A 14,450-nucleotide genomic window follows, 5' to 3' on the forward strand; every position below is an offset into this window, starting at 1 on the left:
ACAAACAGAAATACCACGGCAGTCATTTGAAACAAAGAAACCAAGTCAAGTAGGAAAAGAATGCAGAAAACATGTGAAGAAATGAAACATTAAAAACCCTTACAGCCATAAAGGCAGTGCTGTGGTATGTTAGGAGTACAAGTCAGTTTGATGCTGGCAAAAGGCACTAGACCAAGAGCCCTACAAAATTCTATCCAAAGAAAAGTTGCAACAAGAAAGCCATACACAGGGCTTTGTATTCTCTTCACACACACCCTTTTCACTTTTTAAGAGAAGATACTATTTCAAATCTAAGGATCCACTCATGCCTTTTGTTGAGCCTGCCAATGGCATAGCAATTATGAAGGCACATCATAGAACTTATTCCATATGGATAAAACCATTCCCAGACATGGCTACTCCAAGAAATGAAGGCTCTATCATCTCCAGATGATTTTGGAAAGTGTTTAAATAGGGGAAAGACTCACAATACAATCTCAACATCACATTTTAGAAAGTCAAAGAAGAAAATGCACCCAAAATGTGCACAGAGCAAAAGAATATGTTGCTGAATTGCGTATTCTTTTGCCCAGTCCTTCTGGCATTACAGTGCAATTCCATCTTTAACAATCTCAGAACATCTCCAAGTCCTATTTCTTCCTGATCTTTTTTTTCCTGCTGGCAAGCCATCATAATTTATGACTTGCAAAGCTCAGTGACTGCTTAGCAACACTAACACCAGATCCCAGCTGACTTCCTAAGGGAATGATGAAAACGTGTTGCATGCTGCACACTGGCAGTTCTTCCTCCCTTTTCTGAGAACTGGTATGACAGAGCTGGTCTACCAAGACCAGATTCTGAGAAGCATTTTACTACCATTCATTATAAACCATCCCTGTTTAAACAACAGGCTTCATCAGAGTTGCTTTCTCATCCTGAGAAAAAGAAACTTCAGTCGCTCTCTTACTGAGTAGGGAATTAGTTATGGGGAAAGGTGTCACAGAGTCCACAACTGAGCTGTTTCCACAAAAACCTCAGTGCACCACTAACCCAATGTCTCCTATTAACCTTACTAATGTGTGTTGGCTGTCCTTCCTCTTCACAAAACACTCTAGCAGCTCTATCAAAATAGTACTGGTTGCATTGTCCAGAGTCACCCACCTGAGAAGTTTCTACTCCTTGATTCGTGTCCTTGAAGTTGTCCACAACAACAGTGTCCAAGCTGCTCAGGTATGGTTCCAACTATGCAAACAAAACCAAAATGTGAATTTACACTTTATACTTCACCTACATGTGAAGGTAAAGCAAGTGAAAACCTAGTTAGTTTACTACTGTGAGTAATTTAACAGAAATTATTTCTGCACATGTGACCTAGTTGGGCCAATTGTGGTTTAAGGTCATTTCAAGCAAGATGGAGCATTCTGAATTACTGTTCCAGATAAAGCTTTACTAATTGGTAAGAATTTATGGGCTTACCTAGTGGTGAAGGAGAATATGGCCTGGAAGATCCTGTGGATAACCTGCGCCCAACCCCCTGGGCAGTGTCAGCTGGCACTGGAGAGCACGAGCCCATCTTCATGAACCCCATTGGGCTGGTGTTGGAGCGTCTCACAACTCCAGCTCTGTGAGGTGAAAAGAATGGTTACACACACTGTGGTAACTGGGTCCTTGAGACAAGCTTCAGAATCCCCTGAGGAGAATGATCAGTTAAAGAAAATACTGATATTTAAAAGAGGAAGCTTAGATGTTGAAGCTTATTAATCTAATAACTTAAGCTAAGCTTCCTGTAATGAAAATAATCGAGTTTTAATTCCTTTTGTTCATATAGACTTTTTGACTATCAGTGCCATAGCTAGAGAACATTAAAACAGTACACTCTAAACTTGATTATAAAATTTTTAATTTCACAATCAAGTGAAATGTATTGCTGCAAATGCCCATTTTTAAATCAGCAAAGATTCTGACAAAGTTTTCATATTGGGTCTGGTGTACAGGTCAGAGAACTGTACGAGGAACAAACTGAAAACAGATTGTTTAAGGGAAAGGCCTTTCCCTGAGAGTAGCAACTATCATAAAATCAGAGATCCTGAAAAAATACGCAAGAAACTCGGGGTTTTGTTTTTGTAAAGATCTCCAGAGTTCTGAGTAGTCTGTTTATGAGACTTTGACCTTCACCATCCCGACCCTGTAGACCACAAGGCAGAGAATAAGCCTGGCTCACTAGAGCTTTGTAACAAAACAAGCTGGCTAACTGGCATGCCAAAAATTGTTTCCTTGATATTCTACAGAACAAAGCATTCATCTCATCATTACATGTGTGAAAACAAAACATAACTTATTGCTGACATTCTAATTTATGATGTAATGCCATGCAATGCACAAAGAGGAATAAAAAAGCAAGACTTCATCTTTTTACCTTCTTGTTTTGCATTTGAGCGAAAGAACAAGCTCATTTTGTTTTCATGGCATATTTCAAGTACCCATCCAACAATCTTGAGATTGTGAAGGACTATTATTTGTTATCATTGAAACGTCTCTTTAGTGTGTTTTTGTGCAGAAAAAAAAAAAATTACATCAGCAAGAAGGCACGGACATCTGTCAGGGCAGAGACACAAACCAGAAGCAAGAGGAAGGAGTTAAAAAGCCCAGACTGACCTCGGTGATCCGTGGGGGTTGGACACGGGGCTGGCAGTAGAGGAGAGGTTCTGCTCTATGCGCTGGTAATTCCGGAGCTGGGTGGGAACCGGGATAGGCGCCGTCTCGCTGCGGGGGGACACCGAAGGCTGACAGTGCCTGAAGTTGGAAGGTGTGGAGACAGGAGATGAATACAGGCAGACAGGTCTCTCTCAGAATTGTACCACTGTAGAAATCTCAAGAAAATCTAGGAAACAGGCAAACAAACTTCTTCTGCGCTCCCTGGGTGCACTGTGATCTCGGCTTGTCCTAAATACTGCGCTGCAGTACCGGGCGGAGGAAGATCAGGAACTGTTCCCTAGCACCTGCCTTTCCCACACTGGCTGGGATCAGATGAAGCTGGGAGTGCAGTACGGGCTGGAACCCTCCGTCACGCACCACTGCGATCCCCAGATCCCTCTGACTTCCTGCCAACTCCGCTCTGTGTTTACCACACTTCAAAATAGCGTTCTAGGAAAACCCACTGCGCCAGGAACAGGAAGTTCAGCAGCAGGGCTGGAATGTGGACAAAAGCCACTAAAGCACAGTGAGAGATATCCCCAGAGACACCGTGAACTCGCAAAAGGAAAACATGTTATGTAACCAAGCCCTGACAAAAGGGCCAAAACCACACACCTGAACATTAATGCACAGACTCCAAGTGCAGATCAGCACAACCCAAGTTCAGCTGCAGTGTCAGTGACTGGGATCACCTCAGTGTGCTGCCTGATAAGGGGCTCGAACCACTGCATGTAATCAGCTACCAACACTTTTAAAGGAAGATAGAATTCAACAGAAAGAATTTCAAACAAACAGGCTTTTTCAAAGATAATCAGTTTAGTATCTGGTCATTTATTGACTGTGTCTTCAAAGAAAGAGTACATATTCTTCGAAGAAATGTGAAAAAATTCTAGAAGACAAGCAGTTACAGCACTCACCACATGGCTACAGCTGAACAGAAATCTGGGTTTCTGACTCTATTTGTCCTATTCTTTTTGGTACCTCTAAGAATGAAATATTACTTCCTAATATGCACAGAACTTCCTTAGCAAAAGAAAGTAAGTTTGTCCTTCTATTGCCACCCAGTTTCTGGATACCACAGAGCAATTTGGAAGTGGGCTGTGGGCACACAGTCAGCAGAAAGCCTAAAAGCTTCCAGGCAAGGAGAAGGTCTCACAAGTGGAAACCACATGAAGGCTGTGGGCAACCTTCCACAACTAACACAGCAAACTGAGGGTGCACAGGGAGGCTCCCAAGGCTGGACCCCCAGGAGAGGGGAACCAGATGTCAGTTAAAGTGTGGCAGTGACACTGAGGAGACCACGAAGGCACTTCAACTTTAAAGAACTCAGCATGAAAAACGCCTTCCCCTGCTCTCCCACAGCCCTGCAGGTATGTCCAAGCAAGCTCCTGAGCCATGAGCTGACTGGAGGCAGCAGTGCTGGGAGGCACAGCCCCATCAGGGCTCTCCAGCTCAGGCCCAAAGCTCAGCTCTGGTCAGGCATCCTCCAGTCTGATGTGGTTTGTTACCAGTTAGAGAAAATGCAATACAGATGTGTGCAGAGCCGCACGCAAATCTTGTTTCTCTGAGATCCAGAGAATAAAATTAGCAACAAACCACAGGAGAGTGAACCACCTCGACCTACTCTGCCCATTCTGGCCAGAAACTGAGAAGTGCAACAGCTTCTTCCGTGTGACATAAAGCAGCATAACTACAATTAACTCAGTTTGATCAGCTAACCAGAAAAATCCACTGTTTCACAGGTCATAACCTTTTGTAAAAAAAAAAAAAAAGAAAAAATCCCCAAGCCACAAAAACAATGAAAGAACCCTCCTCAGGAAATAAAAAACCAAAACCCCAAACTAAACTCTGCTTTCTTCACACCATGTCCCAAGCAGCCCTGAATTTAGTTACTGAATTTACTCAACCAATAATTAAATCAAACTGTTATAGTACAAACACAGAGTGTGAACAGTAGGCACCTGTTTCCAATCACATGACCATTTAGCTCTTAACTTACTAATGTACAGATAACATAACTGGCATATTTTCACAAAACCTGTAACTCTTCAAACTCTGCCTGACACACTGTAAAATAGGAAATTACAGTGTACTTACAATACACTGTACATGGCCAATTCAGAGCAAATGGATCTTTACAAACCCCATTATCTGCCCTTAAACATGAACAGTACAACTAAAAGCTGTACTGGCAGCCCTGTGTCAGCAGATTTCACAAACTGCACAAAGATCAGCACAAAGTAGCAAACTTTTCTTGTGACAAGCATTTCTAAACAAATAATGCTGACTTGCAGCCCTCCAGTATTGGCATAAGCCAAAAATACACCCAACATAATCGCTTTATTCCCCAGTTAGCCACTCATCCTCCCTCTGTTTGTACTGAAAACATTATGAAATGCATCACTTGATCAAATGACACATCTAACCCTTCTGTTTAGATATTACATGAGTAGTTAAACACCATGATTAAGCTTTACATTTTCCAATATAATACAGGAAAGAGTCCAGGCACCACTGATGAAAATCAGTTCTATGTCAAGCAAGCAGAAACTTAAGCCCACAGTCATGTGGAAGAAAGGGGACTAATTACCAGTCCTGCTGATGGAAAACCTGCAATGTATGTTTAGCTCTTTCATGTGACTTCTTTGGTATCTTGTGAGACACAAACATGAAGTTCACAGTAATCACTTGCCCAAAAGCCACACCCAGTGACCAGAGACAAGCCAAGCCAGCCACGAGACACAAATCCACAGCAATCTGGGCTTTCGAAGTTCCTCTTCTCTTACAACTACTTCTTAAAATACATCTGCATTCAACATTTGGACTCACTAAACAAAGACTGTGCTGTGCTTCATACCACCAAAGAAGACAAGTCAGTTATGCCTCTGAAGTTTCTGCTTTTAAACAGCTCAAAATTTAAACAAACTCTCTTTCCTTAAGGAAATCTTTTGGGGATGCACCAGAGATTGCATGAAATGTAGAGAGCCTGGAAAAAAAGAGGTCTGGCTTCTACTTCAGTCCAATTTCCAGCAGACATCCACAATTAAAAGAAAACAAACAACCCAAAACATTTAGTAGCAGAAAAACTTTTTAAAAGAGAGGAAGTCCTAAGGCTACATCACACACCTGTTGGCTGTACCAGAAGCAGTACTTCGAGAAGAGGCTGAGGATGGTTTCTGTACAGTTCCTGAGCTTCCAGAAATAGTTAATGGTGACTGCCTGTGAAAACAAAAACCACTGTCAAAAGACAGGTCCTCACATCAGAGAAACTCTTTACCTGGAAGCAAAACTTCCTGAATTCAAGCTGTTTAGATATTTACATTAAATTCACCTCGACTTTAAGAAAGTCCACACAGCTGTGAAAACCCATCACTGCCAAAACCCCAGAAACCCCTTCTGCAGCTGCAGCACCAACTTTAGAACATGAGACTTCTTCTGGAGAAAGCCCAGCACACCTACCCTCCACACATCAAGAACTCGCTGGAAGCTCGCCTGCCAGCTGCTCCCAACGGCAAATCATCTGCAGCAACAGAACACAGGGAAAACCCACGTCACCAAGCAGAATCTTACCAAAAAATAAACCCCCAGTATTACTGTTGTAGGGAAAAAAAAAAAAACAACGCTTCTGTGAACATACAAAAGTTTTCCACAAACTGTTTTTGGTGAGAAAATACCTCAAATGTGACCACCGACAGAAACGTAACTGGGGAAGGGAGTTATTTAACAAGTTATTTTGTTGTTTGTCTGTGGGGTTTTGCCATGCTAATTACAATAATTTTGAAATAAAATCCATTGTTTAAGACTACAAAACATCAGCATTGGGATGTTTATAAAAATAGCCCTTAAGGCACTAATTTTAGTCAAACATTTAACACAAGTTGGTGGCACTGTACAGAAATCAGCTGACTTTGTGCAGTTCAGGTTGGGAGGATGTTGTAAAATGGGAACGTGCTACATCCAAGTCTTTCTCTTGTATAAGCTCAGTCTGATGCCCAACCTTGTATGTTTATGTTTTTACCTGCACTTGTTTATTATCTAAAGCTGTACAGCATGAGCTGTTCAGTTAGTCTGGAGGAAACAAAGTGCCTGCCTCCACTAACAGAACCCTTGGGCCTCTTATCAGCAGTTGTTTACAACTGACTCTCTTCTTCTACTGCCAAATCCCAATGTTTTCCATGACTTTGAATCACCTCAGTATCTTTAGCATATCTGGCTGTTCAATTGAAGGTGAAAATGTCCCAGATGGACATGCAGTACCAAATAGTTTCCCTCCAAAGAGCAATCAAACTAAAGAAATTAATTTCATTGTGAATTCAGACACATTTAGAGAAGAGAGAGCCAAAGAGTAACAGGACATAAACACATGTTATGAGTGGAAATTGGTTTAAAATGTAAAAACAAGGAAGGTTCTTACATGAGTGGTCTGAAGAGATATTGTGTGGGACAAGGACAAAGTCATCTGTGTCACAAGAGGAGTTCTTGCTACTGGTACTGGCAGAGTCTTTAGAGACTTGCAGATAGTTAGGAGGACCCAATGGAGGGGAAGACAAATTTTCTTCTTGAATGTGCTGCATGTCTGGCAGAGACTGGAAGGGGGTGGTGGGAAAAAGAAAGTAAGAAAAAGACTGTAAATGCAGTGATTCAGAAAGTAGAAATGCTTTTTAACTATGAAGCTTCCAAAGTAAGAATCAATGCTAGCTTTGTCCAAAAAAAAAAAACCCAACAAAACCAACCAACCAAAAAAACCCCCCCAAATCAGCCTAGATTTAAGTTTTTAGAAATATCAAATTTATTTCAATATTTCAATCAATATTTCAATTTGGACATTTCAAATACTGGATAACCCTGCAGTGTCAATTTAGACAGTCCTATATTGATCAGGCTGTGAGTTTAAACAACTGTGATTTATTCAATCATTCCTGATGATACAGATGTACCTCTTCCAAATGTCACATCACACTGAAGGCACTGGCTTGTAATAAGGGGCCTTAGCCAAAAAGGCCAATTCAAAATTTATCTGTAACAATCATTACATTGCAAACTATATTAGCATATCTATAGATTTGCTACTCTAGCATTTGATAGAATTTGATAGAAAAACAGCAAAAAAAAACCCCACAGAGTGCAACACAAGAAGCAAGAGAGAACCCAAATGTTGATGGCATTCTAGCAAAAGACAGGGGTATTCCTTGCTCTTTGCTCTTAAAACAAGACAGTTTACAGTGGTCAAGAATTAAAAGATCTAAAAAATTCAGGAACTTTTGTTTAAAACATCACAGAAAGTATTTTCTAGAGATTGTTCTGTAACACAGAGAACTTACTGGGGGAGAAGCAAAGCGGCAGGAAGGGGAGCTACCACAGGAACTGCCAGAGACTGAGCCGGGGTATGTGGGCACTGGTACAGGACAAGCTGGAGGAGGAAAAACCCAGAGGGAGGGAAAAAAAAAGTGGGATTAAGATTTTGAAAGGCTGAATTTCAAACAAATTTCCTCACTGCTTCTCATTCATAAACCTTACACGAGTTCATAAGCACAGCACATCCTCAGTCACACGAGGGTATTTAAGTTCAGTTGAAACGTCAAAGGAACTAGTAAATAAGTATCACGTTTCCATCTGGCATAATACAAGAAAGGATCCAACACTCAGGCTCACAATGGAGCACAACAACAGGCAGACTGAGGAAAATGTCTCATAAACACTTAGTGTGATATTTGGCAGATCCTTCTCCCTTCCAGCCCCCAACATTCATCATTTACACAAATAAGTGGAAAACCAAAACTTACATTTTTTGACTGTTGAAACATGATCCAGGAAAGGGTGGTTGAAAAATGCTTCTGTGGAACAAGAAACAACCACCATTGTGAGTAAATGTACAACTGACAGGATTTACAGACTATATTGCAGAGGGTGATAAATGGTTGCCTTCCCAGAATCAACCTTTCAGAGCCAGAGGGCGAAGAGCTTATAAAAGATTAAAGCCTTCTATGTTATGTGCTGCTATAGTATTTGGAAAGGAAACAAAAATCAATTGAGTAACTTCAAACATCAGTCAGCAAGGCAAATCAGACTTAAGTGCAGTCATCAGATATCCCCCAGTAATTCAGAATCATGTACACAAGAAGCCTTCCTACACTCCCCAGGAAATTATGTTCTCTGTGGTACTAATTCAGTTCTAGTCTGCTCTTCAGAACACTGAGCATCTTTCACATCAGACACTGAAAGTATCTTCACTTCTGCCTTTCCCAAGGATTGACATTTATTTTTGAACTCATTAATGTTACACCTTAGGTGGCCAAAAATCACAGCAGAGCAGCAGCCACTCCCCTTCCCACTCCCCAATAGCAGAACATGACCTGTGCAGCCCTTTCATGGCATAAAGCAGATTTAAACACCATTTCTTTAACAAGTTCTTCAATTAACTTGCTGCTGTTACAATAGAAACATTTTGCCTTTTTTTTGTAAGTGGATATGCTGAGGTACTTCTAATTGAGCATAACCAGTTGGCTACCAGGTTATATGGAAAGTTTTGTTCTACAAGAAGCGGCGTTCAGCCAGTTCAGGGAAATTGAGGGTTGGTGAAATCCAGCTGCTGAGCTTTGTGAACTTTAATGCTCTAACACTCGAGGCAAAAACAATGCTGTTCCTCAGAAGTGAGCAAATAACAAGGAGGAAAAAAAGAAAAACAAAACAGAGAAAGAATCTGAGGCCTGCAGTATCTCCCCTCCCTTCAGCAACACTTTCCCCCCGGCCCGATAAGGGAGGGAATCCAGGGGCAATGCCAGGACAATGTAATTATTAACTTTTAACATGAGGATCAGGTGTTCCCGAGCTTTTGTACAACACCTGCTGTTCTACTTTATATTGCTGGAAGATCAACAAGATTTCCAAAGCTATTTTTACTTTAGCAACAGGCAACTGGGCTCAGTTACACACTCTCCCTTTCACTCCCTTTGCTAAGCACATTCCAGAGCAGCCCCTTTGAGGCCCTTGAAGTGGCTCAGCCAAGGAAAACATGACTTTCATCACTGCCATTCTGCTTTCTATTTTTCTTTCTAAGCACAAATGCTTTCTCCCACTACCCCAAATGATACAGTGAATTTCCCATGTTTAAAGAAACCGTAGGGATCAGCACACCCAGAGTGCAAAGTGGAATCAATTACTCACAGCCCATGTTTGTGATGTATTATTTCTTCTACACATACAGATTTATACACTGACCTCTGAACACTGTCACCATGATTTGTGACATTTTACCCAATAACCATGTTTTTTTTCTGGATCTGAACTAAAAGTTTAACATTTCCTGGCAGCTATGATAAAACTGCAATAACAAATAGTTCTATTAAATTTAAATAACCATCATAAATATCATGACATATAGATGCAACTAAGAAGAAGTAGTCAAAATTTAACTTTTCAACAGTGGTCTTTTAAAAAAGCTGCCTGAGTTTGCATTAAAAAAACAAACAAAAACCAAAAGAAGGAAAAAGCATTACTGCTTGTGCAGTAATGGGCAACCAAAAGCCCAGCAACACAAAGGCTTTTTGAGGCAGAAGTGAGTAACAGACCATCCAGCCAGTACAAAACACATACAAATCTCAACTCTACTGCTGACTAATCTTGAAGAGGCAACAGTTGTACCCAGTTTGAAGGATTCAACAGCAGGGATTTGAGGCCTTGAATTAGAACAATGTTCTGCAACCAAAGGTCTCCAGCTAAAGAGAAAAGGCCAAACACAGCAGAAAACTGGAGCCAAACAAGTCTACTTTTGTTGAGGGTATCAACAAAAGGTACCAGGTTTAGCTTCCAAACTAATGAAAAATGTATTCCTGAACTGGAGTCATGTCTAACAGCGTGCAAACCTCAGTCACTGCACAGCTTAACACCTTTAGGAGTTAAAGAAATACAAAGATATAGTTGTTGTTTCTAATATTTTGGGGCTTAAAAAACCAACCCAGTGAAAATATTTCACTAAAATGAAGAGGTCTCTACACTTAGCAAGACCTAAGCACAATACCAGGAACTCATCTCTGCAAATAGAAACAATTTTGGTGTAAATCACATCTCTCATTGACGTCAGATATCCACACACACAGCTTTGAAGGTCAAATCAAACATACATAGTTTGTATCCCCATTAGTACTGTTACTGATGTTTACAGTCTACAAGAAGAAAGAACAGGGGAAAAACATTTAAAGCAACTTTAAGTGTGTTCTTCCAGTACTTTGTTACATTTCTGCAATCACATGGAGATCAGAGACATCTGTTCCCAGTCTGAAGCCAAACCACCAGTTAAAGCAACAGAAATACGACTGGGGCATGAAATTTAAGGTATATCAGTTAACATTGGAAGGGATGGGCACAGCTGAAAGAATTAAACTGATTTATATTTCACTACTCAACAACAAAGTCAGGATTTATGTGCATCACTGAATACTGACAGTACTGACAGTAGTTATCCAATGATTTATTTTAGCTACTCTGCTTTCTTTATGATAACTGAGAAGACAAAAAAATACTTCACTTTTCATGTAATTGGCTTCAGACAAAAGGTCAAGACAATTATTCTGGTCACATGAATACAACTAACAAGGAAAGTCAAGAGAGCAAGAGAAAAAAAATACATACCAAAGTCCATTCTATCCTTTTGGTTCCTCTGAAGCAAACCCAGCAGCAGGTCAGCCAGGTAAGTTGATGTCTCTCTAGGAATACTGCACACAAGAGGAAGTAAAACATGCATTAAATTTAATGCATGCATTAAATAATGCATAGCACATTGAATTTCAGGAAATCAGCATTCCACCACGTCTATAAGTCATCACTATCCGTGTTCTACAGCCTTAGTACAGGACCCTTTCAACTCAGCCAGGTACAAGGCAGGCAAGATGCAACACGAGTCACTGGTATCACTCTACATCTTTGTAAAGATGGCAACAGAAAATACTTGTATGAATCCCAGGCATTCCCAAAGATGACAAAGTGTTCAATCAACAAGTGTAAGTGACAGGAAAGGCCACGGTGACATACCTAGGAATCAAATTCCTGTTCTTTTCATAAAACATTCTCAAATCTTGAGGACTATTGGCCTGCCAAATAAAAATGTACATTAATTAAAGCTCAGTTTCATGGAGAAAACAGTTTTTGTACCTACATATACAGACACAGTAAAAGAGGCTTTTGCAGAGGGGCATTAAAGGAGAAAACCCGAAGCATAGCAGTGACTTCAGCACTGAGTATCCTTATTTATTTATTTCCTCTGGATTGAACATGGTGACACAGATTAAGCATAAGCACCTTCTCCCTTGGTATTCTCAAGTGATCTGGCCTTTGCAGCATCAACACTACACTCAGCCATCATTTACTTCTACTTTCATGACAAGAAGCAAGAGCTCTGGCAGTGTCCTTCAGACTGGAAAGAGGGAAAAGGAAATAAAGTGCTACCTGAAAAGGTGGTTTTCCAACAAGACACTGATAAATCACAGTTCCTATGCTCCACAGGTCTGCTTTAGCATCATAGTGTTGAGACATAATCACCTCAGGGGCCTGGAAAGAACAGCAAGATCTCAGAAGGGAGAACAATAAAGCAAAGCCACAGCAGTATGAATTCTACAGTTCTTCTGCCAGAGCAGTATTAACAGAGACCACTTTATCGCAAGAGAAAATTAACATTTTAACATGCATCACATGACTTGAGAGGTAACAGTTCTATCTAAAATGGAAGCTGTGTTTTAAAACCAGAAAAAACTAGAAATGCTGATGTTCTAGAGAAAGCATCCAGCATTTGGCACGTATGGGAAGAAGAGGCAAGTGTTATTTACTTGGTTTATGCAGTTCTCCTTGTGGGCAAAAAAAAAAAATCACTGAGAAATGTTCAACGTCTCTCTGATTTCAACCATCACAATCTCCAGATCCCAAGAAAAAAGAGGCAGTAAAACTATGGAAAGGGGAACTGCACACTGCCCCTAATGCTTGTGAAGCAACACCAGGCATCTGCCAATCTGCAAGCAGTCAATTATTTTGTTCTGGCAGGAGGATGTTTGAGATAAGCAACCCAATGTGAAATGTGCTGTCCTTACCATGTACATAGGGGAACCACACAGAGTTGCAGCCATCATGTTGCTGTGCAGATAACGAGCAAACCCAAAGTCAGCTGGGTAAAGAAACAGGTTGGTCAACAAAAAGAAACAGAATTTTTCAAATTTTTACATTGAAATCTGCTACAATTGCCAGCGAGACTGAAAAACTACAGGTTTAATATACAGGTAACCACATGGAAGAGTAAAATCTTTGTTATCCCGAAAGAATTGTGTATCACCTTTTAAAGAAGCAAGCCAAGAAACAGCAGTGACATCATTTGCACAAACTGCTGCTCAGCCACCTCCCCAGCTGCAGAGAGGCTGGTCTGGCGTCAGCAGGAAAGGATTAAAGTCACTGGCTAAATATAAATGGCTCATTAAGAATCATGAATATACAATCTGCTCCAGTGAAATCACATCAGGTAGAAGTAGTCAAGTTTCAGATGCCTGAATTTTCCATGTAGGCAAAAGCATCTGAAACTATCAAGGACAGAAAGAGAGGTTGTTTTGTCTCCTCTGTGCAGTTCAGATGATTGAATAAGTTGGAACAGATCTCAGATTTTGGTCGAGCAAAAGCACAGAAAAAAAACTTGTTAAAAACAAGGTATTTTTAAATGAACATTTATCAGACAACAAAGAGAGATTAAAACTCCTGAAGTGGCCTCAAAGAGGAGTTTGATAGTATCCTGAACAGTTGACATCTCTCCCCAGTTACCATGCCAAACCTCCCTTTGACAAAAATAGGTCATAACCTACATTTCTAAATGCCTCAAATAACCCTTAGGAGGGTCTATAACTAAAAAAGCAAACAGCTGGAACTGTGCCTGGACATGCACACAACCTTGAAATGCTACTCCAAGCTTCAAAAGTTCCAGACTTATCGCTAATTAAAATAGTTTGATACTAGAAACATCAGCTAAATAGGTGTCTTTGTCCTGCAGATTCAAAAAGGTCTTTATGATTCAAGCTTTTTTATACTGAGAAACTACATCACAGCATAAAGCTCATCATTCTAGTCTTGCATCAAATACAGCCCATAGCCAGCCTACCCTCTGAGCTTTAACTGGAGACATTATTGAGTAAGGAAACAATCCAACAATGATTCACCTTTCAATCAGGGAAAAGCACATTTATTTACCTATTTTGATGCGAATGCCACTGACACTTGACTTCCGACGACTGGCATAGGACAAGAGGATGTTCTGTGGTTTGAGGTCCCTGTGGATGATGCCTTTGCTGTGCAGGATTCTCATGGCAGCTGCAATCTGCTGCAGGAACACTCGGATGGTGTCCTCACTGAGAGTCCCCTTAGCTGGCAACAACACACACATGGGCAGGTGAGGAAATAAATATCAATATCTTTGGGCAAAAAATAAGAGTTGTCAGTGATCAACTGTGAAAATAATGAAGGCAACTGTATCATAGTGAATTACCATCAAATCAGACTGAATTACATGCAGAACAATCCAATCTCCAGTGTTTTTCTACAAATGTATATATTCTGCCAAAAATATATACATCATAGATTTACACTAGATACACAGCTCTGAATTATCTGTTTTACAGTAGTTTTTCAACTTGGTAGCATCTTAATTGTAAAGCTTCCCAATCACCATTAAATCCTAAACTTGCTCAAAGGGCAAAGAATACAAGAAAATAAAAGAACTTCACATGAAGTGTATCCAAAAATCATGTTACAGC

At 40.5% G+C, this 14,450-nt stretch overlaps 1 protein-coding gene across 1 annotated transcript in view; it reads right to left on the minus strand.

The window, feature by feature from the left end:
* Nucleotides 1-14,450, minus strand: part of ULK2 (unc-51 like autophagy activating kinase 2) — a 38,394-nt gene that overhangs the window by 10,430 nt on the left and 13,514 nt on the right. The window contains exons 6-18 of the mRNA XM_027690856.1: nt 13,888-14,061; nt 12,750-12,823; nt 12,115-12,216; nt 11,701-11,759; nt 11,302-11,384; nt 8,457-8,507; nt 7,995-8,083; nt 7,088-7,259; nt 6,133-6,193; nt 5,800-5,892; nt 2,635-2,772; nt 1,456-1,601; nt 1,141-1,221 (exon numbers count right to left, since the gene is read on the minus strand). Coding sequence (XP_027546657.1) covers nt 1,141-1,221; nt 1,456-1,601; nt 2,635-2,772; nt 5,800-5,892; nt 6,133-6,193; nt 7,088-7,259; nt 7,995-8,083; nt 8,457-8,507; nt 11,302-11,384; nt 11,701-11,759; nt 12,115-12,216; nt 12,750-12,823; nt 13,888-14,061 — 1,323 coding nt within the window. The remainder of the gene's footprint in view (nt 1-1,140; nt 1,222-1,455; nt 1,602-2,634; nt 2,773-5,799; nt 5,893-6,132; nt 6,194-7,087; nt 7,260-7,994; nt 8,084-8,456; nt 8,508-11,301; nt 11,385-11,700; nt 11,760-12,114; nt 12,217-12,749; nt 12,824-13,887; nt 14,062-14,450) is intronic.

This window comes from Neopelma chrysocephalum, unplaced genomic scaffold (genome assembly GCF_003984885.1).
Source record: "Neopelma chrysocephalum unplaced genomic scaffold, ASM398488v2 Primary Assembly neopelma1_82, whole genome shotgun sequence".
Classification (NCBI taxonomy): Eukaryota; Metazoa; Chordata; class Aves; order Passeriformes; family Pipridae; genus Neopelma; species Neopelma chrysocephalum.